Source organism: Lagopus muta, chromosome 3 (assembly GCF_023343835.1).
Source record: "Lagopus muta isolate bLagMut1 chromosome 3, bLagMut1 primary, whole genome shotgun sequence".
NCBI lineage: Eukaryota > Metazoa > Chordata > Aves > Galliformes > Phasianidae > Lagopus > Lagopus muta.
Window position 1 is genome coordinate 28,578,008 of NC_064435.1, and position 24,387 is coordinate 28,602,394.

General features: G+C 43.0%; 1 protein-coding gene across 1 annotated transcript in view; it reads left to right on the forward strand.

The window, feature by feature from the left end:
• TPD52 (tumor protein D52) overlaps positions 1–16,230 on the forward strand; it is a 109,127-nt gene extending 92,897 nt beyond the window's left edge. Inside the window, exon 7 of the mRNA XM_048938619.1 lies at positions 15,939–16,230. Within this exon, the coding sequence (XP_048794576.1) occupies positions 15,939–16,092 (154 nt within the window). The 3' untranslated portion in view covers positions 16,093–16,230. The remainder of the gene's footprint in view (positions 1–15,938) is intronic.
• The last annotated feature ends 8,157 nt before the right edge of the window (positions 16,231–24,387 follow it).

A 24,387-nucleotide genomic window follows, 5' to 3' on the forward strand; every position in this document is an offset into this window, starting at 1 on the left:
GTTTTTTTCTTTTCTCAGTGTGAGAAAATTTCTAGCGCGATTCTTTCCACCCTAGAGTATTGCAGACTGCTGGTACGGTCAATACTTCCCTTAAATCTTTTGTTGAGCACAATGAGCCTCCCTGTCCTTTTTATGGAGAGAGCGGTAGAGTTTCACCCCCCGCTTAAAATGTAGATAATACATTGTTTGGAGAAGTTTGTTTGAAAAAGTGGTTTAGGTTGGAATGAGTTGTCACCTAGGCACTCTGTGTGTGTGTGCTTATACTGGGAACTCGATACTGTGGGAAAGTTGCAAGGCACCTTATAAGATGATAGAAAAGAAATACTGTACCACAATTAGTTTTACTCACAAGTTAGATAGGATTTTGTTATCGTGATTAATTGTGTCTTACCATATTCCAGGAGAATGTAAGCAATAGTAGGAGCTGAAATTCTTGGACAAGAAAGAAAAGATTAAGAAGTAAAAGGTACAGCAGCAATCTTGAGATCTCTGCTACTTTTGCTAGCAAATACAAGCACAAGCTCTGAATTCTTGGATAGGTCAAAGTGATAAGCAGCTCCATTTTCAATGACCAAGTTCATTTGAACATCGATCGAGACAAAACAATTCTTTGTTTTGTTAATATTACTGAATCTTGAGGAAAAAGTTGGCATTTAAACCAAAAGCCATCTTTACTGCAAGGCTAGTTTCTAACATTTCAGGTATCCTTTTTATTCTAGGCTTCTAAATTGTGAATTTTCTATTGATTTCATTTGCTTTAAAGAATCCTGCTAATAACGATAGACCAGCACAGCGTGTTGTCCTTTCCCTTGTTCTCCATCTGATTCTTCTTGGTTTTCTTCAGTAGCAGAAAGGGAGGCAGAGGAGTCTCCAGCCCTTTTATGGCGCAGTCTCCAGTTGTGAGCAGAAGCAGGTAGGATGCTGCTGGCATCATCCTCAGCTGCTGGCACCGCTGCCTCCCTTGTGCAGCTGCATTCAGAGCTGTCAGGAGCTGGTGCAGAAGGAAACTGACCTTGTTTTTTTTGCTGTGGTTAGTTTTCACAGGGATCCAGTTCCCTGACCCGCTTGACAGTCAGAGGGCTTGTAGTGTCATGGGGATGGCCTCAGGAGCAGCTGGGAGAAGGGTCAGATCTGGCAGCTCGGATTTATGCTGGATAAGTACACCGAGGCAGTCCAGGCTTCATAGGCTTCAAGATCCCCATTTCTTCCACAGCAGAACAAAAATCAGACTACAGGTGTACGCAACTCTCCTTTGGTGCGGTCGGGTAATGCCCCACTGCAAAGCCAGTGCGCAGCCTCCACGGCAGCTCTCTGCAGAGCAACACCTGGGAGTGCCGGGGTGATAAGCAGGTTTTCAGGGCAAGCTGGATAAAGAAAGAGACTGAAAGATTAGATTGGAAAACAAAGGGTTGTGTGACCTAGAGGAGTGTATGGAAGGGTAACGGGTGAACGTGCTTGAGCCTCTTTGCAAATATTTCCAATATTCTGCTCTGTTCATGTGTGCCTCCGCTCTAAATCTGCAGTAATTTGCTAGCAGGATTTTTCTAGCTCTCCATTCCTGAAAAGCTTCAAAACCGATTGAAAGACAAAACTCGTTTGTTGTAAACTTAAGGTGAAAATACGAAATGAAACATTCCGTTTCTGTTTGCTGCAGAACATTTTATTTTTTAGAAGAGCAAGTGAAACTATTGTAGTGTCTTTTCGACGTCTTTGAGAAGTGTGGATGTTTGATAGAGAGAAGAGAAATTAGTGAGAGGCTTTAAGTCTATTCCTGTGATTTCGTACATGATCTGGGGAAAGCTTTCAGAGATGCAGTGAAAATAATTTCTGATGGACCAAGTGCAGACCTTGCAGAACTGCTGCATACAAAGATGTGGACTTTCACTTCCTTAGACTGCAGACAGTTTGGCAATAGGGCTTACGGTCAGGAATTGAGGGCACTACAGAGGAACTGCAGCAATGAATTAAGATAGTGATACAAGGTTTGAATATTTGTTGTGTATTATCAAGGATTGGCTGCAAAATGTACAGAGAGAGAAATGAGACAGCATTTAGCAGGGTATTTTTCCACTCCAGTAGGTCAGGATATGGGCCGGGGGGGCTGCTAGGGGGAAATACTGTAGGATTTTGTGTTTTTATGTGCATACTTGCTCAAAACCCAGCACAGTCACACTCTCAAATTGGGTTGGAGGTATGGCAATAACAATGAGAAAAAGTGGGAAATTCCCTAGAAAGGGTGTGTATTCCTCATATTTGACTAACTTCAACCACTTTTACCTTGTTCTCATGACTATTTTAATCAATCAGTTTCGCTCAAAACTGCAAAATGGGAATTAAAATCCACTGTATATCTGCAGAGATCATACTAAATTATTTGTATTTTTCTCTGGCAATACGTATTCATGCATGGAAGAGGTCAAACATTTTTCTTTTGCACAGTAGTGGGAATAAGTAAATGCTCTGACTTTATCATAGAATCATAGAATGGCCTGGGTTGAAAAGGACCACAATGATCATGGAGTTCCACCCCCCTGCTATGTGCAGGGTCACCAACCACCAGACCAGGCTGCCCAGAGCCACATCCAGCCTGGCCTTGAATGCAATCAGGCATGAGGCATCCACACCATGGATGGGGCATTCACACATTCAATTGTGTTTATCTAAACAAGCCCTTAGTTTGCACTTCCTTCTTTGCACTCACCTCTTTAACAAGGTGTTTGCAATAGAGATACGCGTTTTTTTCCAACCCACAGAATCTCACAACTGCTGGAGACTGTGCACAGGGAACACCTGCGTGGTTCCACACTGTCACTGGGCCCCCATCACACATGCACTGGTTTCAGGCCTGAGCACGTTCCCTGCCAGGTGAGCCACTTTGGGGGCTGACTGAAAGGCTGAGCACCACTCCAGATTTACATCTCCTGTCTCCGTTTTCCCCAAAGGGAGAGATGTAATTTCAGACCCTTGGTTAAAGAGTTACAAATATTTAGGGAAACAGATAAGTCACTGCTAATTGATTCCCTGGGCCACTTGCTCCCGGTTTTGGAGACAATGCTGGCATTAAAGGTGAGGCATGAAACAGACAGAGTTACTGATATCTGTTGAGCTCTGGGATTGCGCCACGCAGGCAGGAAGCAGAGGAGGATATGGCATTAGTAACCGTAGCTCCAGAGAAACTTTGAGTTCCTTCTCGTTTTCATACGTAGCCTGGAATTTGAACATCTTTAAATGTCACTGCTTCAAAAGTGCACACCACTGGGGGATGCTTTTAAATGAGGAACAAAACAGTATATTTCCGTCCATCAGCAAATAATTGTTGGGTTATTTAAATGGCTGGTGAAGTAGATCTGTACTGAAACAAAATAGAGATGCTCTCTTGTAAGCGTTGGTTTTTGCACTGGGCTTTTCATTGCTTTACTACTTTTAATTTCTTGATAGAGTCGTTTCCTAGCTCACATTCTCTAGCACTGCTCCCCAAATGACTGATCCCCTCCATTCAGAAAGGCAACACTATTTATATGTTTTGTTGTCTTTCATTATTTCTTCTTTCTAAATTTTACTGTTTATATTCATGATCAAAGCCATCAAAGGCATGCATATTACTGAATCACAGAAATGTATGGATTGGAAGTCTGGAGTTCATCTAGTTCAGCTCCTCTGCTAAAGCAGGTTCCCTACAGTAAAAGCAAGGAAAGCATTCAGGTGAGTTTTGGCTATCTCCAGAGGAGACTCCATAACCTCTCTGAGCAGCTTGTTTCCCGTGCTCTCTCACCCTCACAGTAAAGAAGTTTTTCTTCAAGTTTGTGTGGAAATTTGTGTGTTCCATTTTGTGCCCATTGCCCCTTGTTCTGTTAATGGGCACCGCTGTAGAGCCTGGCCCCATCCACTTGACCCCCACCTATTAGATATTCATAAGCATTGATAAGGATCCTCCCTCAGTCTTCTCCAGGCTGAGCAGTCCCAGGTCTCTCAGCTTTTCCTCATAAGGGAGATGCTCCAGGCCCTAGTCATCTTTGTGGCTCTCTGCTGGACTCCTTAGAATTTCCCTATTTTGAACTGAGGAGCCCAGGACTTGACACAGTACTCCAGACACACTGTCACCAGGGCAGAGTAGAGGGGCAGGATCTCCTCCCTCAGCCTACTGGTCTGTTTTTATTGCACTGCAGCATATCACTGGCCCTCTTGGCCACAAGCGCACACTGCTGCTCATGGCCAACCTGATGTCCACCAGGACACCCAGGTCCTCTGCAGAGCTCTTCTCCAGTAGGTCATCCCCTAACTTGTACTGATGTATGTGGTTATTCTTCCCCAGATGCAGGACTGTGTGCGTTGTTGTACCTCATTAACTTCCTCTCTGCCCAACTCTCCAGCCTGACCAGGTGTTGCTGAATATCAGACATTCCTCCCAGCTTCATATCCTTAGCAAACTTTCTGAGGGTGGACTCTATCCCTCTATCCATGTCATTGATGAAGGTGTTGAACAAGACTGGATCTGGTACCACCCCCTGGTGAGCACTGCTAGTTACAGGCCTCCTACCAGGCCTGTGCCCTGTGAGTTTTGCCAGTCAGCCAGTTCTCAGTCCACCTCACTTTCCACTCATTTATCCCAGACTTCTTCCTAAGCTTACCTACAAGGATGTTACGGGAGACAGAGATACTGTGGGAGACATTTTACTGTCTGTACTTCAGCATTTAATAAGTACAGCTGTAATAATTAGTGCTAAATGGAAAATTAGACCCAGAATCCTCAGATTATATGCTTAGCATGTAAAGAAATCCTTTATGGTGAAAGTAAGCCCAAGCTAAAACCAGTAATGTGGGAAAAACTTAACCCTTTTCCTTAGGCTTGGAGAAGTAGTTGATAGCTGCAGTGGCTGTTTGACTCCCTTGTTCAGATTAAAAAATAAATTAAAGGAGGGAGGAAGGGAATGAAAGAGCATTTCCTTACCAGGCAGTCACACGAGCTATTGTCTGCGCGCTCCCACCCCCGGCTCTTTCACACGGGCACACGCACACAAAAAGCCAGTTTTGTGTAGTTCTGAGCACACAGATGTTCCTCTTGGCATCCCTACAGTATGGATAGGTTTTTTTGCAGACGCAGAATGTGAGGCTTCTTTGTTGGAGACAAAGTGTTGCCTGTGGTGGGAACTGCTGCAGTGATGGGAAAGTATCGTAATGTATTGTTGGATTACTGTGTTTTTTTTTCCCAGTAGAGACAGTACATTAAAGTAGCTTTGTGGGCAGTGAATTGTTTGAGCCAAGCCCGGCTAATAACACTCTCTCCTTGGCAAGCAGGCTCACAAGGTATGGTTGGCATGGTTTGGATGGTCACGAGTTTGTCCCAAGCATGTGCAGCAATGTTGGTGCACTGAGTAGTTGTTTTAACAGCCTAATTTGATGAACTGACAAAAACGGTCTGACTCTGCAGGTATAGCTGATGTACTTTCAGGTCTTAATTATTTAATTGTACAAAGAGCTGAAACTATATGTGCCTTCTCTGAAACTGTTTTTAGGACATCTATTCAGGGTCTTCCATACAACAGTTCTGAGAAAATGTCTTAAAATAAGAAACAAATAACATTAAGTGTTTGCCTTAGTTTTCATAGAAAAGGAAATATTTCAAATTGTTTCTTTCGCTACAGCCTGTCAGAGAACCCCGTTCTTTGGGAGTTGCTGAAATATGCACAGATTTGTCATGACTTTTTCTGTTCTGGCTGGCAGTTCTAAATACAGTAAATATGTTTTGGTTTGAAATGTAGGCTTACGCAGCTCCAGTTGAAAGATCACACGGATGAGGTGGATGGAGAAAATTACATTTGTCTCCACTTCAAAACTGTTCAAAATCCTTGAGGAAGCTGCTTCCCAAGAGAGTTTGGAGACAGGGCTGTGGCGGATAAGGTTATCTGACTCTGCGAAGACTTGTACTAATTTTGCTTCTCAATTTGTTCCTCTAACAACAGAAGCTATTTTTTCCTTTTTACCCAGATATTTTTAACTATCTATCTTTGGATTCTTCACTGTTGAAAAAGATGAAATGATTCATTTTTTTCCTATGGAGCTTTAATTGTTTCACGGCTATTAAAAAACAAAAACAACAAAAACCCAAAACCTCATTAGTTACTTGTTTTCTCAGTTTGTCTTTGTATATCGCCTTAATGAGAATTTATCAGTGTTTCTTTGTTGATCAGAAGACATATAAAGTATCATAGTATCAAAATATCGTAGACTCATAGAATCATAAATTGGTGTGGGTTGAAGTGACACTAAAGACCATCAAGTTCTAGCCCCCCCTCCATGGACAGGGTTGCTAACTGCTAGATCAGGCTGCCCAGGGCCCCATCTAACCTGGTCTTGAATGCCTCCAAGGTGGGACATCCATAGGTTCTCTGAGCAGCCTGTTCCTGTGCCTCACCACCCTCTCAGTAAAAAATAACTTCCTAATATCTCATCTGAATCTCTCCTCTTAGTTTAAAACTTGCTTGTCCTGTCACTATCAGAACGTGTAAAAGTCAGTCTACATCTTGTTTATAAGTTCCTTTTAAACACTGAAAGGCTGCAATGAAGTCTCCCCAGAGTCAGGATGAACAAGCCCAGTCCCCTTAGCCTTTCTTGGGGCCTCTGGACTTGCTCCAATACCTTTGAGTCTTTCTCATACTGGGAGCCCCCAGCCTGAATGCATTGCTCCAGGTGGGAGCTCACAAGGCAGAGAGAGACAATCACCTCCCTCCCCTTCCTGACCACCCCTCTTTTGATGCAGTCCAGGATACAGTTGGCTTCTGGGCTGAAAGAGCACACTGCTGGCTTATGTTCAACTTTTCATCCGTCAGGACCCCCAAGTCCTTATTTGCAGGTCTGCTCTCAATGAATTCTTCTCCAGTCTGTAGTTGTATCTGGGATTGCCCTGACGAAGCACCTTGCACTTGGCCTTATTGAACTCATTAGGTTCACATTGCCCCACTTTTCAAGCGTGTCCAAGTCCGTCTGGATGGCATCCATTCCTTCTCTTGTATCAACTGCACTGCTCAGCTTGATGTCATCAGCAAACCTGCTAAGGGTGCACTTGATGCCATTGTCTGTGTCACTGATTTTGAAGAGCACCTGTCCCAGCATGGACCCCTGGGGGACACTGCTCATCAACCAGCCTCCACCTGAGCATAGAGCCATTGACCACAACCCCCTAGCTTATTCACTGAGTAGTCCACCCTTCAAATCCATATTTTTCCAATTTTGAGATAATGAAGTCATAAGAGACCATGATCAATGCTCTGCTCCATTCCTTTGTCCCTAAGCTTCCCAGAGGACAGCATCCAGTAATGCCTTAAACAGCTGAAGTACATACTCCTGACTGGTTTTTACCAAGTCATATTCTTTGAGATCACATAGATCAGGTAGATAGGGAAGATATTTTTTTCTTCCCCTTAGCATTGTTCTGCTCCTTTCTGTTTCAGGAACCCAATGCACATCTTGGTGGTGGACCTAGTGACACAGTTTATTTCCTGGAAGTTTCTCCTTGTGTGCTTCCAGTTTGCAGCTTCCAATTGTCCCTCCGTGTTTCTTGATATTTCTTTTGACATATCCAGCCGTCCACTTCTTCTTTATTGCCTTCAAAACTAACTTTCTGCTGTACCTTCTTAGTTTCCTTTGATAGTTACACTCAGTGGTGTGATCTGTATGTCCTTAGCTTCAGACATCATAGCTTTATGATTATCTTTGTTATTTGTAATGTTTTAATTATGTCTAGCCATACCTTGTTTCCCACTGTTTCTTAAAGTTTTTCCTCCTTTTAGTATTTCTAGAAGCTGCCCTAGCAGTCAGTGCTCACTCTTGCCAGCATCATAATAGTCCTGTTTGGACCCACAGTGCTCTTCACAGATATTTTTATGTTAGCTTGTTCTGTGCTTTGTGAAATACATTTTTTTTTTTAAATCTGAAACATACCTTTTGCAAAACTGCCTCTCTCCATCTCTATTTCTCTTATAGTAGTTGTTTTTAGCAGAAAGAGAAGCCATCAAATACTGGGTTTTCTGAGACAGCTGCATGGCATTCTGCTGGTTTTTATAAGTATTTTTACCCCGTGCTTCGCACTCTTCCTTGCCAGTTCTTGAAAATTGAACTGACAGTGTCAAAGCATTCGTATTTACAAGGTGCCACTCCCCAGTAAGATTTTCATGTTGTCTCTGAATAGGCTTTTATTAACTGTGAAGGCATTTGAATGAATAATGCAAGTGTTAGCATGCAAAGAAATGTTCCTGACGGAATCTGAAAATGTCCCTTTTACAGGAGCATCATGACCTCTTTTTCATCAGAAAATCTGTTCTGTATTTGTATTGTTTATTCATAATCTAAGTAGCCGAGATTGTTCTTGAGACATTCGGATTAAAGGGACACTAACAAGTAGTTGAAACTTTAGAAAGTGTTACTTAGCGTGTTTAAATGTGAGTAGTGTTCTCTTGTATTTAAATGCAGGTATGCATTCAAGACCTGCACACTCCGTGATGCTTCAGGATAATTTGTGTGCAGTGAAAATTGTGAGGCTTATAGTCTGTTGTTAGAGCAGTACTTTCTCCCTTCATGATCCCATTTTCCTATTGTCAGCTTTCTCAGACTTTTACCACGTTAATGCTGTCAGATATCCATAGCTAAAATCTTCTGTTCCTTCTTTTTTGAGTGACTCGGGTACGTCTGTGCAGTCTGCCTCTTACAGACCAGCTGTTGTGTAAGTGTGTAAGTCACGGTAAAAGGGACTGAGCAAGCCAGAGGGTAGTTGTTATGGATGGTGCTGTTATGTAGGTCCCGACAGCCAAAGAGAGAGCTGGGCAAGACATGGGAATAGGGAGCTTCACGAAAGAGGCTGGTACTTTCCAGCAGTCCTTTGGCAAAGAGCAGTCCTCAGCATGTGGCCATAGCTGCTTGATGAAGGAGAACCAAGTGGTAGCTCCATCCATTCCTCTCTGCTTTCTCTCAGACACAGCAGTTCTTACTAACCCAGTATTCTCCAAAGACATCGCTCTCATTCTCCAAAGTTGTACTCCTCAGCTTGCACCTCCTCCAGACACCACTCCCACCTCCCAGTATTTCTCTGAGTATTTTCCCTTCATAGAGGCCTCAAAATCATTAGTGCCCAAACTTCCCCCTTCTTTAGCCCTTCTCCCATCTATAAAGTTGGATTCACATGCAACTGGAGATTCAGGTATCTCTTTCAACTGTTCAGCAACTCCATCTTCTATGTGAGCGCTCTGCCACCAGTAAGCCATTCTAACTTCTTCACCCATCTTTTGCATCAAGCTTCTCCCAGGAGAAAGTCGATCTGGTTTATAGCGACAGTGGACTTTAAAGACAAAGAAAGGGTGTTGGAGTTACTTACTATCAGCTCAGATGGGAGCAGCATTGGAAGATGTGTCTGCAAAAACCTGCTGACAGTACAAGAATTGTCCTGGCTTGCCGATGTTTTTCCTGTGTGTCAGCTTCTCCATGCTGTACAAACCTTGAGGGTTGAGCAAAGGTTGAGCAAGTTTTTAAATGCAGTGCCATTGTTCCCATAGCTTGTGTCATTACCCAGAAAGAGGGGGAAAAACAGCCTGATTTGAATTTTCAAAAAACAGTGTCTGTCTGGTTCATCCAAACCCACTGTTTTTAATCCCTTATGAGAGACCTGTTGGGATTGCTGGTGCAATGGGACTGGAAGTGGCTGAGAAAACTGAGAAGCACTGTAAGAAAAAGAAGAAGAGGATGCAAAGTAAGAGAGGACCGGAGAAAATGCCTCATAGTTCTTCTCAGGACAGAAGAACACTTGGTCAGGGATCCTAGGGAGACAGGATCAGATGAGGACGTGGTTAGGGAAACAGTGAGTGAGTGCAGGAAAAGAGAAAGATCAAGATTGCACAGATGGAGAGAACAAAAATCAGACTTGTGGAAACTGGTTGCGATTTGGAGGGCTGAAGACTTAGAATATGAAGAGGAGTCCCAGCATGGGGGAGGAAAGGGACAGAAACTGTGATGGGGATCAGTTGCAGAAAGGTGGACAGAAGAGTGTCTGCTAGAGCATGCTTTGTGGAATCTTTTTCCTGGATTCTTTCTTTCATCTTCTAAGCAGTTTGCTGAACTTCTGGTGCCTAGAAGCATGAAGAGCTGTGCTTTTTAATATTTTGTAGTCTAAATTAGTATATTTATTACACCAAAGCGTACAATAATCTTTATTTTGTAGCGTTTTGTAAGTTATGATATATATTTTTTTTAATCAAAATAGTTCATTACATAGTTTAAACAGGAGAAAAAATGTAACCATCTGAGTGAAAGACTCAGATTTCTTTAGTTCTATTCTTTTGGAGTGATGTTTCCTCTCAAGTTAAAAGATTCATTTCATGTTATAGACTGACAAAGTAAGTGGCATAAATTATTTCATGAAACCATAACTGTACATGATACACATTCTCAGATGACAGCAGCCACCTTTTGCAAGTTTCTTTTGTCAAAATTTGCCTCACTTGCCATAGAGAAAAGGTTGTGGCATTCATCTCTGACGTGATATGAAGTGCATTTTAAAATACATTTTACAAGGAAGGTAATTCTTTTGATTTCACTTTTGGAAAGCTAGAATGTATCAGGAAATGTTAAAAACAAACAAAAATCAATGCCTTCAGTATAGGGCAGGTTTAATAGCTGTTTTCCTGTTCCCTTCAGACAGGCAGGCTTGTGAAGTGGGGTGGGTGATGTGGAGGAATGGATGGTGGGCAAAAATGGTTGTAGTGCACCCTAAATATTTCATTTAGCTTTGAATTCCACCACTTACTGTTCCAAAAGAAAGCGATGGAAATTGAAAAACAGCAGTAAAATAGAAGGAATGTGAGCTAAAATCCTCTGTTTGTGTTTCAAAATTGCAGCCCTGCATTTTCATGACATGGAACAGAGGATACCTGTGAGTGAATGTTTAAAATGAGAAATAGTAGGGAAGACCCCGTGGGACTCAGCCATTGCTGTAACTGTATTCTTTGTGAAGCACCTTTCTCCAGAACAAAACGTTTGTTGCTTTGAACTTTAAAATAATAACTTGAGTAGTTTTAATGGAAAAAGGACTGCTTGCTAATTTGAGATCACACGCAATATTAAATATTGGATAGTTCAACAAAACACTTTAATGTTTGCACCTATAATTTAGTGTGTGAACAAAATTCTTGATGCTGTTTAGTAATGAGGATGCTTCCTCAACGTGAAACTGCATACCTGCAAAGCTGCTCTCCCATTTTCCTGGTAGCAAACGGTATAATTATGATAAAAAATATTTTTCAGTTACAGTCTCCTTATTTTCACATGCTCATTGCTTTCTAAGTTAACTCCTTTGCTGTAGCTAGAAATGACTTTGATATTAAAAAATAACATTTCCTTCCCCAGGCTTCTTGAAAGTTAGCAAGAGCTGAAATAAGCCATGCCATACCCTCCCCCTTCAATCTCATGGTGCAAAGATACATCTTTTTATTTCTTGTCATGGTAGTTTATAAATACGTTTTAAGGGGACATATTAAAATGACTTACTTTGTGAAAATTATAAGCTGAAAGTCTTGACTGAAGAGTCCTGGGGCTTGGGGGATGTTTCCTTTAATTTATTAACATTTTAAGAGATGTAAAGCTTCAGTGGAAAGAGGAAAGGATTAGGGTAAGGGCCAGGTGGCCGTACAAGAGCTGTAGTTAGTCACAAGGAAGCTGCCATGTTGCTTGGGTTTGAAAACACACAGTGTGCTACTTCTGCACTGTCAGAGGAAAAAAAACCCACGCTACTTTCAATGGAATAAAAGGCCATAAATGTTTATTTTTTAATTTGCTTTTAAAGTGTCTTTAAGGAGTGTAAGCAGTGCTGTCAAAGCTCCACTGTGCATTTTGTCACCGCTCCTACATATTTAATACGTCAGTGATGTATGGTTGCACAGACTTATTGTTCAAAGAAGATTTTTCTACTCGGTTCTCAAATTTCTTCTCCATGACAGTCTAAAGAAAAAGCACTGAAACAATTATTTGAGTGACCTCCAACTTAAGTCATATTCTGTAAATGGACACTTGAGGAGAGGTGTGCCTTTATTCCCAGCATTTTGCCCACTCCAGAACAGATGGAGAGAAGCCTGCGTGTACTTGTTCAAACTACAGAAAGCTTTTTGGAACGCTTTGATCCATGGCTTAATTTCAGGTGAAGGTTTCTGGTGAGTACTTCAAATGGGTGCCCACATCACTACCACTGCTGGCCTGGGTCGGGATCGTGGCTTGGTACCAGCCATGGTGAGTTCCTACCTCAGGCTGGGTGCTAGCTGGAGTATCTCCAGCCACAACTGACTCAAAAGCTGTTCTCAAAGAGTTAAAGATGATAGCTCTTGTGAGGAAATGGTTATTAGTGGAAAAGAATAGGTTGGCTTTAAGCTCTCAGTGTCTGTTTATATCTTGGAGTATGTCTGTGCAAGAAAATTGGGTATTGTTTTTAAAAAGAAGCTGCTCCTAGGTGGTTAGGAGTTGATAAAGTATGATTGATAGCGAGGGGATTCAGAGAACAGCTGTGCTCTGGGATAGTGCCATTTAGGAGGAAGCAGAGAAATGAAATGCTTTCTCATGTGGATGCGTGTTACGTGTAGAAGTGTTGTAGGATATAAGGGTCCGAATGAAATACCTGTCCCACGTGCTTTGTCTCCGTGAATTGAGTTCCGTCATTCTCTTCTGATGACTGTTTTGTAAAAAAGACATATGGAAGTAGAGAAAGATTTGACTACTTGAAAAAGAATTTTTTACCATATTACCATACCTTGCATATACATATATATGCAAGCAAATTTTCTTTGCTTCAAAGTGAATGTAATGCTTTCACCTGCCTCTGTGAAGTAGTAGAGGAAAAACATGTGCATCCTTGACAAGCTCCACGCGTGGGGACTGGGCGATGGTCAGTGGTTCCTGCCCATGGTCATGAGATAGGATGGTCTTGAATGCCAGCACTGTTACTCAAGAACAAAGCAAGTCCTTTTGCAGAATGGAGTAGACAGCTTCTTTCCTTTTACGTTGGTGTTCTGTGTCTACTAGGATGCAGTTTCTGATAATAATGAAATGCCTGCTGTTGTTTCTGGGTCCTGCTTAAAGCATCTGCTTTAAATGTAGTCTAGTTTTATCTGTTTTAGGATAAATACCTTCGTGGATAGAATATGATTACTCTGCATAGAGCAGCCTATCATTTCATCTTGTCCTAAATGTGGTGGATAGACCACCACTGCAAGTTGTATCACTCTTCTATTTATCTACAGCTTCTTGTTTATTCTAAAGCGCTTTAGCTCTAGGGGACATCTGTCATAAACCTAAATGTTTATATTCACACAAATTGGCAACTGTGTCAGCTTCTTAAAGTGATGTTCTTCAGGATCTCTGTAATCAGATGTGCTGTGACTGGAGAATGTTCTTTAACAGATGAGTTTAGCATGATTGAAGTTATTTGGATTGTAGTGTTTTTTACAAAAGTAGAGTTGCTTGGATTTTCCTTACAGATATATGCAGAAGTCATGTCTGAAAACTTGAGGAGAGTCCTGTATAAACTGTACAACAAAATTTTTGTAATAGTAAAATGGGGGTGTTAATATGTTTTATTAAATCTAATTTATTTATGAATTCTGAGAAGCACAGTTTCTGCACAGCTTTCCTTCATTGGCTTTTCTGTTTCTGAATAGCACTTTTAAAGTTTTGATAAGAATAAAATAATTCCATCTATTCTGTGAAGCACTCCTATAGACTAGCAAACAGACCAAAAGGAGCTGTTGAATGATGAAAGTAATATTTTGTATTCCAGTTAGAGATATGTAACTCAGTGTCTTCCTTGCTTTGCACTGCCAAATATAGTGAGGATGTCCAATTTCATTCTAAGCCTCATTCAGTTCAGTATTGCTTAGAAAGGTGTTGGACTCTGAACAGTTTCACAACTGCATCTACTTTACACTGTTGGTGAGCTGCTTTCCCTGTAGAAGGGAGAAGGCAAAAGGCAGAGGGATTACTGGTCTCTTAACATTTGTCACAAGCCCACTACTTCTAGTATTAAGTTTCAATTGGTTGGAAACATATCCTTGTCTTCCTCAGCTCAGAATGCTGTAGTTCATGGCCCTCTATGTAGTGTCACTCAAGCTTTAATAATTTCATGTACCATCTACTTTTCAGTGAATCTTGTATTGTCTTTATGTACAGTCTCCTTCATTTCTAGGCTGTTTGCCTTCTCTCATGCTTCATCCACTACTCACACTCAGTGATGAAGGCAGACAGGTGTGGTTATCTGTGCCAAAGATAGTATTAGGGACCAGAGTAGCCTGACAGTTGGATGTTAAGGCACCCCATCTAGCCAGCAGCTGTCAAAGAAGGTAGAGTTTGGATTAATACTAGAGAATTTTCTACAGATTTTGCCCATTTTCCCAAATAGTACAAATCACTAGCCAGCAGTTACCTTCATTTAAGGCTCTTCAGACATTGGCTGCAGGAAGTATTGAGAATCTTTTCTCTTCCTCCACCTTATTGCAAAACATCCTGACGTCTTTGGGGAACATTCTCTTTTAAATGAGCCCAGCAAATCCTGGCAGGTACTTTCCATCCTTATGGGTCTTACGCATTGTCTTTTTTTGATTTGCCTCTGTATTATGATTCTTAAATGTCACGTTAGCTTTCATGGATTATTACTATCACTTGTGAAACTGTTCTCTTTTGAAATGCAAACAGACAAAGGGATAGAATTGATCAAACCCCTCATAAAACGTTCTCTGGCTTTGGTAGCTGTGCCATATCTTCACCATGGCAGTTTTTACTCACATTTTGGGCAAATAAATGTCTTCAATTTTATGGTTTTTTTTAAGAAAGTAGGTGGTGTTTCAAGTGTGTTGGGTGGAACGCAGGGGCAGCGCTGAGCTCTGCTCTGTGTGACAGTGACAGGGCCCCAGGGAATGGCATGGAGCTGAGTCAGGGCAGGGAGGGTGGGGGTCAGGGACAGGGTCTGCACCGGGGGGCAGTGGGCATGGAACGGGCTGCACAGGGCAGTGGGCACGGCCTGAGTGCTGGAGTTCAGGGAGTGTTTGGACACTGCTCTCATATATAGGGTTTGATTTTTGAGTGGTGCTGTGTGGAGCCAGCAGTTGGACTCTGTGATCCTTGTGGGTCCCTTCCAACACAGTGCATTCTATAATTCTGTGACTTAAAGGGCAAACAAAAGGAGAAAAAAAAGAAAAAGAAAACACAACTGTGTAGGCAGGGCAATAGTTGTGGGGTTCAGCTTTAGAAGAGAGACTGTGATGAGAAATTTTCTTGCCTGAGGTCCAAAGTTAGAAAAATTAGCTGATAATAGCAGTGTCACCACTGACCTAATGATGACTTGTCCTCCCCTTCAATGATGTGTTGCCCTGCAGATAATTGTATGATACCAGATAGTAAAGTGAAATACCTGATAGAAAACACAATTTCCTCTACAATAACTGCTCTTCAGTCGGATTTGGTAGTGTCTTCTCTTCCTTGGGCAGGATTACGTCAAGGAATAGAGACTCTGCAATGTTACCAAGTAAGTCCCAGCAGATTCCTGCACAGTTATTATTGTGTATCAACTTAATTTTTCTATCACTGAGTATATAAAGCTTTTCCATCTACTATTTGTCTTTCCTCTTGGTGAAAACAGTTTCAGTGGCAGGTGAGCCTTGACGAAGACTGTATGCATGAAAGGAAAAGAGACATACAACTAAACACCGATGTTTTTGAGAAACTCCGTGTTTTGTTTATCTCTACACCAGAAATTCAGTCTTTTAGTGCTGATGCATTTCGGACTTCAGTTCCATTACAACATAGTGTTTGCTTATGGGGCTGCTACTTCAGTCTGCGGGCAGGAGAGCAGCTGTAAGGAGATGAAGACCCTTACTTAACAAAACTTAGCTTTTTCATCTTCTCCCTTTTCTTTGCAGCAAGTATCAGAGAGGATCCCGAGTGCGCCTGAGACTGCTGGATCTTGAACTCACTTCTCGGTTCCTGGGTGCAACGACTGATACGACTTTGTTGGAAGCTGACGCGGTGCTTTTAGGGCTCGTGGAAAGCAAGCAAACAAAGCAAAAGGAGTAAACTTCATGTAAATAAATCTACTTTGTGCTTTAGAGCAAATTACACAAATGAAATGTACCCTTGGGAGAGGAACAAAAAGTTTCTTTCCGGTTGGTTATGTAAATAGTGAGATCAATAAAAGACAATGAGCACATTGCACCCGATTCTTGCTCATTTTTTATTCACTCATCTTTCTAGCTATTTGCCTTTGCATTTAAATGTGGAACATTAACTAAATCTCTTCAGGTAATATTAGTTGAATGTTAGTCTTCTCATCCCAAATGGATGTTGATCTGAGGCATCGTGCTTCCTGTTGCTCAGCTCCTTCCTGGTGCTTCATGCAGAACAGTGTTAAGGGTTCCTCATTTCCAAGTTACAGTGTAGGATATTTACTGCAGATATTAGTCTTTGTCTTCGTTATATTACATCGTTATTTTATCTCCATTTGCATGAAGGAATAGAGGTTATTCATTGCTTTAATTTGTTTTCTCATTTCCAAGGCATGTTAGTAAATTTTCTCTGGTTGTTAATGTAAACTAAAAAAAATAAAAAGGCCAAACAACGTTTCAACATAGTAGGCTGAATGCCTTAGATTTCTGCAAGTATATTTAAGGTAAATATAATGAGAATTTGAATGCACAAAGAAAGAAGCATGCTATGGTTTTGGTATCAGACCATTTTTGATTTCTGGTGTACTTAGGTCTGAATTCTGCACAGTCATTTGCAATCTGTATAGATGCGTATAGATCCTAGCAGATGTGCTGAGGTCAGGTCAGTTTTACAACATAACCACTGAATGGTATTTCAGTCACGTCAGGAAAGAGAAAGGGTCCCCAAACAAGCAGAATAGCAGAGAGCCAGCAGCGTGCTGCTGCAACTGCAATGAAAGGTACCTCTTTCATTGTCGAGATCTGAGGGAAACTTGGATGAGATGGCATCAGAAAGCAGAGGCTGGGAGTCATTCAGTTAAATTGTAGCTGGCCTGGTGGTCAGCTTTGCCTCCCAAACTCCAGAACTGTTCTCGTGGTCCAAGAAAATTCAGGACACAAAGGCTGTAATCTGTTTAGAAATCTTTTCCAAAAGCATTGTATTTTCTTTAAAGGTTGTCTTCGTTTCTTCTTTCATTTAATAGCATATGAATGGAGAAGGGAAAGCAAAGCTTTTTGTATCTAGTTCCACAGCCTCAGTTGCCAAGTAGTTTGATTCTTCCTGATTCCTCTACCCAGAAGAAAAATTTTACAGAAGAAACAAAATTCCGTTCCTACCTGTGCCTATTTGTAATGAGAAAAGAGTTTTACGTGCAGGCCACTGAAAGTCTCTAAAGCACTTCTCATGCATGATCTGTCAAGAAGAATGCTGTAATATAAGGTATTTATTTGCTCAAATTACTGTGAGGAATCACGTGGAAAATGCGTGATAGTTCTGAAGGGGATGGATTTGTTTTTACAGGTCATTTTTATAGTTTTGCAAACTGAAGTTGTATTTCTGAAATAAGCAGGGGTCCAAGTAAAAGAGGAAGCAAGCAGTACGAGCTGCTTTTGTTGCCTTAATTTGCTCACTCATCTCAATGGACCTACAGAGGGGAGTTTGAACATGAATCATTGTATATTCTATGATTATGTGGTTGGGTGTTAGCCTCCAGATATCACTGAAGTAGGGAAAGAAGGCCTTTTTAAGGAGCCAGAAAGGATTTAAAATAGCAAAGAGAAATCCTTTCCAGTAACACCCTTACGTACTTGATCAACTTCCAACAAGGAAATTTAGGAGATACATGTGTTCACTTTCTGGGGACATCCTATGAAGTTAAAGCTGGCTTTACAGCAGGGTATCAAAAAGGATGATGTTTAAATGCTGTAGTGGTTGCTAAATGTATAATTTGCTTTTTCAAAATGAGAAAATGAGGCTTTTTAGATGAGCCTCTGCTTGGGGTAGCCTATGCCCATTACACATTGCCTTGGTTTTGTACAGCTCCCACATAAAGAATTTCAATGATAGAGTAGGGAATCCTGAAATGTCTTTGTTGTGGGCTGTTTGTTTTGTTCTGGAATACCTACACACACCAAGAACATGCATAGGCTGCATGTCCTCAGTGCAAACTAAGGTATCAGCAGTGTTGGTCATGACAGAACAGCTGTGATATTCTCAGCTTTTACTCAACTCTCGTAGCAGAGCAGAAATGGACAACGCAATCAGATACCTGTAGTGCCATCCCCACGGAATGACATCAGATGCAGCCCCCTTTTCTGCTAGTTGCCCACCTACCCCCAGGTGTTCCCTCTTTCCACACCATCTTTTTGCACCTTTTTTGCTTTTTCTGCTTCTGAATGCACACAACTATTCATACAACCCATTCCCAACCATTCCCATTCATACAACCCATACAACCCAACTATGCACAGCCGTCTCCTTATCCACATGTTATGGATTCCTGAATGGCTTTCCATAGACCTCTTGCGTGTATCAGTTTTATTTGGAGGACCTTATTTCATACTTGAGAAAACTCATTTCTACCAACAGAAAGGAAGGGCAAGAGCTATCCCACCAGGTGCTGTGACATCGTGCCTGGATCCCAGCACTGCTTAGAATACTCTTCTCAAGTGTACTAAGCGTGTTATCAGCATGAGCCCAGTAAATGCTGCTGATTCAATGTAGTGAGACAGTGGGACATAAGGACGTGCACTTAGCTGTAAGTAGAAGCACACCATTTGCTGAGAATTCTTAGGCCAGCATAAGTGAAGGTCTTATCCCATCTGACTATGTTCATAGGACTGCAAAATCAGGAATTTCTCTGCAGAGCATTTTGTGTTTCTTTTACGTTTTTTCATTTTGACTTATTCTGAAGCACCGATCAGATGGGTTGAAAGATAGCTACTAAAATTCATCTTTCAGATTCTGCAGCTGAGAAGACATTTGATGTTAGCTCTTCCATGTGTTTTTCAGAGGCTTCTTTCCTGGAAGAGTCTTGACTTTTGGAAGTGTTCAAGGTTTGTTTCTCCTTGGAAAATTCTTGGGTAGCAACACAGACCCCACTTCAGTAAAGTGGTAATCTGTCCTCCATTCCACTCCCATCGAGTACCGCTTTGTGTCACACCCGCATCTCTAAAATGACAAATGTGGATAGATCCACTTCAAGTAGTTGTAATTCATCCTTGGTGCAGTGGAAAAGTTACGCTCCAATGCAATACTAAATGATGAGAGAACAGCATGGGACTCATCCTCAGCAGAGGAGAGATGGCCGCCTCCTCAGCCTCTATGTCCCACCCCACCCGGTGCCCTACATTCGTACGGACATTGGTGTGCAGTGTGGCTCAGCAGCAAGCAGCTCCGTTGGGTACCAAGCTTCACTGGTACGCAGCTCCAGATGTTGCCATGCATTTTGCCATGAGGTCACTTTCTAGGCCTGCCCATGAACTGAAGTGCCCATGAACTTCTCTCTACTCCACGTTCACTTCTTGTTCCACGGATGTACAACACCTGAACACTTGCAGTGCTCTTACAGATGTATGTATGAGCAGTATTAGCTTCCATAAAAACGGAACCACAGCCAGTCTGGATTTTAGCTGAAGAAACACTGTGTTATTTGGAAGGACATAGTAATTTTTTTCTGATTTTTTTTTCCTTTTATTTTAGGAATTAAACATCAAAACACCTTGCATGCACTTGGAAAACAGAATAGCTTTCTCATGGTGTAGATTTGGAAGAAAAATGAAAATAGTGGAATGCTCTTTTGATGACTGATGTGCCATGACAGGACCTGGTAAATCCCTGGGGCCTGTCTGCCCTTTCATATTTGAGGCCTTAAGGTGATGAGATGGGGAAAAAGGGAAACGCTGAAAAAATCAGGCCTGCTACTGAGAGCAAATTAGCATCTTCCCATCAAAGTTTTGCCACTGAACTTGTTTCTGAAGAATACTTTATGATTTCTTTGGAGTATTTTGTAAAGCTGGGGCTCCTCCTCATTTCTCACTGTCCCATTTCTAACTGAGGCAAATCATTGTTCAACTTTTTCTCTGGCATCATTATTCCCTTATGCTAGGAAAGCTTTCCAGTCTGTGCTCTGTCTGGAGAGCATTTCTGCTGGGTGCAAGCATGTACTTTACATGTGCTTTTTAGTAAATTGTGCATTCTGGGGAAGTGTTTATCACGTATGAAGGGTCTAGACTGCCCAGATGAGACCATTACATTGTCATCTGGCCATAACGCAAAACAAATATTATCCCTCCCGTGACTGCATTAGACTAACATCAGTAAGTCCTTAAATACTCCCAAGTGTTCTTGTTTCCTCCTGGCTTGTGTCCTGTTCGATCAGAATGAAGCAGGCTTGTGCGCTGTGCTGCAGCTCTGATGAGGAAATTGGCCATTTATTGGCATTTCAGCCCATTTGCTACACTGGGGGAGACATGCAGCTGAGAGCTGCTTTCCTATGTGCAAGTGGATCCGAGCCATCCTCAGCCTATTGGGTAGTTGCTATAGCGGCCTGGCAACTTTGGGCAAACTTCTGAAAATGGCAAGGTACTTAAATTACTTTGGACATCTTTTTGCTTGCTTAGAAGTTAGAAGAAATGACTGTTTTGCTGGTGGGATACAGTGATAAGGTGTTAAGATGCCAAATGAGAAATGTTAAGGGTTTGATTTACAAAGCAAGTTTGTTGTGGATTTTTTTTTTTTTTTTTAAGTGTAAGAAATAATTTTTTGTTACAGAGCTCAGCTAATATTATAAATCTCATTTGATGCTGTTGGTGGTTGGCATTTTGCTTTTCTTCTCTGCCTTAGACATGGTTTAAGACATGGCACACACAGGAACTTGTGTTGTTTCAAGGTCCCTGTGCAGCAGCATAGAAAATAGAATTAAAGGCCCTAAGAATTTTGTTACCAGGCAGAGGAGCGATCATCTTTTCTTCATAATGATTCAACTGAATACAAATAAAATTTAGTACTAACTGAAATTGAAGGCCAACATTTAATGTGCCAATTACCAAAACGTACAACCAGGGACACCAGAGAATAAAGTTCAGGATGCAGCCTGACCTACCTTGCAGATGAGTATGTGGACATTGTGTTGAACACATTTGAATAATTGTGACAACCTGAAGTTCCTGAAGACTGGAGGAAAGAAAATGTCACTCCTGTCTTCAGAAAGGGCCCAAAAGCACCTGTGCACCTGTACATGGTGTGGGCCAACTGGCTGGAAAACAGCTTTATGGAAAAGGACCTTGGGGCTCTGATGGATGCTATGTTGAACATGAGCAGTGTGCCCTTTGCTGCTGAGAAGGCTGATGGCACCCTTGTGCTGCATTAGGCCAAGTATTGAAAGCAGACTGAGGGAGATCTTTTCATCTCTTCAGCACTGATGAGCCTGAAGAGCAGTGTCCAGTTCTGCGCTCCCCAGGAGAGACATGGACACGCTGGAGAGAGAGAGTCCAGCAAAGGACCACTAAGATGATGAATGGACTGAAGCATCTCCTACGAGGAGAGGCTGAGAGAGCTGGGGCAGCTCAACCTGGAAAACAGGAGGCTCAGGAGGATCTCATCAATATCCATAAATCCCTGAGCAGGTTGCAAAGAATATGGGGCCAGGCTCAATTCAGTGGTGTCCATCCACGCCAGGACAAGGGGCAGTGGGCACAAACTGGAACACAGGAGGTGTTCAGCATGGCCTTCACTTGTCCTGCAGTGACAGTGCAAATATGGCTACTGCTATCCTCCTCTTTCACTACAGTTATTGTTCCTCCAGGTTTAATGCTGTTACATATATGTGCAAGCTGAGAACAGGTTCAGCCAAACAGATTTCCTCAGATTTGGACTCCCATATGCTGTGGTGAGGGTGTGCATCAACTTGGAGTTTGATTTAGTCGCACTGTGTCGAAGTGCAGTTGTGTCAGTGTTTTGCCACTACCTTCTGGCAGCCGGCACAGCTGTGCTGCAGAGATGTTTTGATAGAGCGACAGCAGCCCAAGGGCTCATATTTCAGGTGTCCTCTCCTGTTGCTCCCTGCTAGCTCTTGCCTTCACCGGTTGCCTGCGTCTCCACCAAAGCCCCTGCATGAGCTCCCGTGACTTGTTGCAAGCCAGCATTGACCTAGCAGTTGAATTCCTTCAAGTGACCCCCAAAAAGACATTTTAATTGGGCCTGGTGTGTTTGCTGAGAGTCACAGAAATGCCTAGCAGGTGTTGGTGTGTGATGTCATTGTGTGGCAAGTTAGATGCCACTGCCTGTGGCTGAGGGGCTCATTGGTGATAGGACAAGGGGGAATTATTTGTAACTAAGACAGGGGAGGTTTACGTTGGATGTTAGGAGGAAGTTTTTCACCCAGATGGTGGTGAAGCACTGGAACAGGTTGCCCAAGGTGGTTGTGGATGCCCCATCCCTGGAGGCATTCAAGGCCAGGCTGGATGTGGCTCCGGGCAGCCTGGTCTGGTGGTTGGCAACCCTGCACACAGCAGGGGGTTGAAACTGGGTGATCATTGTGGTCCTTTTCAACCCAGGCCATTCTGTGATTCTGTGATTCCACGATTCTATGGCGTCACTTTATCCTGACTGGCCCCTCTGCTGTGTTCATCCCGGTGTCCAGGGACAGCCGGGCAGGGCCATGCTGCCTGAGGCCCATCGTGGGGCACGGTGAGGGCTGGACATTCCCTCGGCCAGGCGAGCAGCCAGGAGGCAAGAGCAGGAGCTGTGAAAGAGCAGCACGGCCCCAAGCCCTCCCTGCCCGCCCTTTGCACCTCAGGCTGCAGCCCTCTGTGTGCTGCACCTCTGGGGAGCTGGAGCTTCATTCACAGCCTAAACAGCTCTGAAAAAGGTCTCTGTTCCCAATTAGCCCCGCCGGTCACCCAGCAGAGCGGTGGGTTAAAGCAAGCTGGAGCGGCAGGCACGGAAGGCCGGGAGGCCGGGGAGGCCGGGAGCCCCTCTTTCATGGCCGCTGGCCTCTTTCAAGCGAGCGGCAGCGCGCTGGGTTCTTGTGTGAAAAACAACCGGCACAATGCTGAAGTCGTAACCTCCTCACCCCTGACGGCATGGGAAAGTGCACTCCTCAGCTGTTGGGTATAGAAAGGCTGCTGTACTCATGAGAAATGGCCATAAAAACGCGCTTCAGAGCCTGCCCTGCTGCTCGGCACTTGTCATCTTGCCTATCAAGCTGCCTAATTGGAAAATTGGGCTGGCCTTAATTTAGAGCTCTGAAAGTTCACACCAATAACTTCCCAGAGCCTTTTTTTTTTTTTTTTTTTTTTAAGTTTTCTTATAAATGGTTTCAACCATTGTAAATGGCTGAATGGAAATCTTTATTAAAAAATAAAGGAGAAAAAAAAAAAAAGAGGAAAGCTTGAATCTTCCATTTTGTCTAGATCCTTGATTTCTGTGTGTGAAGGCGTATCGCTGGGCATCACATGCATGATCACTCCTGCATCCATGCAAGCCCCCATCGCTTTCCTGGCACTGTTCCTCCTTTGGCTGCACCTGGCAAGCTGTGTGCTGCTGCTTACACGTGTTACAAACTTGTCTCAGAGATCAATGCCCTGCCTGCTTCCTTCCTGCTTGGCTGCTCTGGAAGCAGCAGACAGGCACTCCTGCATGGCCTCTTGTGTCAGGCACTGCTGATGCCAGGTCACCGAGGTGGCTCCTGTGGGAAAGGGGGGAAGTTCTTTACAGAGAGAGTGGTGTGGTGCTGGCACAGGCTGCCCAGAGAGGCTACGGATGTCTTGTCCCTGGAGGTGCTTAAAGCCAGGCTGGATGGGGCCCTGGCAGCCTGATCAAGGACTTAGCAGCTGGCAGCCCTGCCTGTGGCAGGGAGGTTGAGGTCCTTTCCAATTCAAGTCATTCTGTGATTCTATGCTTCTGTGACTGGACTGGTGGGTTGAGTCCTCCCAAGCAGTTCAACCTTGGTCTTAATTACTTTCATCATTATCATCATCATGCAGCTGCAGCCTGCATATTTGAGGTCTCCTTCTCAAACTCTGTTTAGATCACATAATGAAGTGCTGTAGGTCTTCAGCTCAGTACTGGGATGCTGTCCTCTGGGACCTCCGAAGGTTGGTGGCAGCAGTGGCTGAACACACCGTTCTCTGATTATCTTGGACCAAGGAGAAGGGCTTTAAGCTGATTCTTTCTTTGCCTCTGTGTGCTATTAGCAGCTGGGTGAGGACACAAGGAGACACCCAGCAGGATGCACTCGTTGCTCCTGCCATATGCCCTGGAAGCAAGCTGTACTCAGGGCTGGGCATGCTGCCGAACCCTCTTGCTGTGCCGCTTGCAGCAGTAGGAGTGGCAGACATTTACAGCAGAGACTTGTGCATGACTTGATAAACCTGTTAGTCTTCT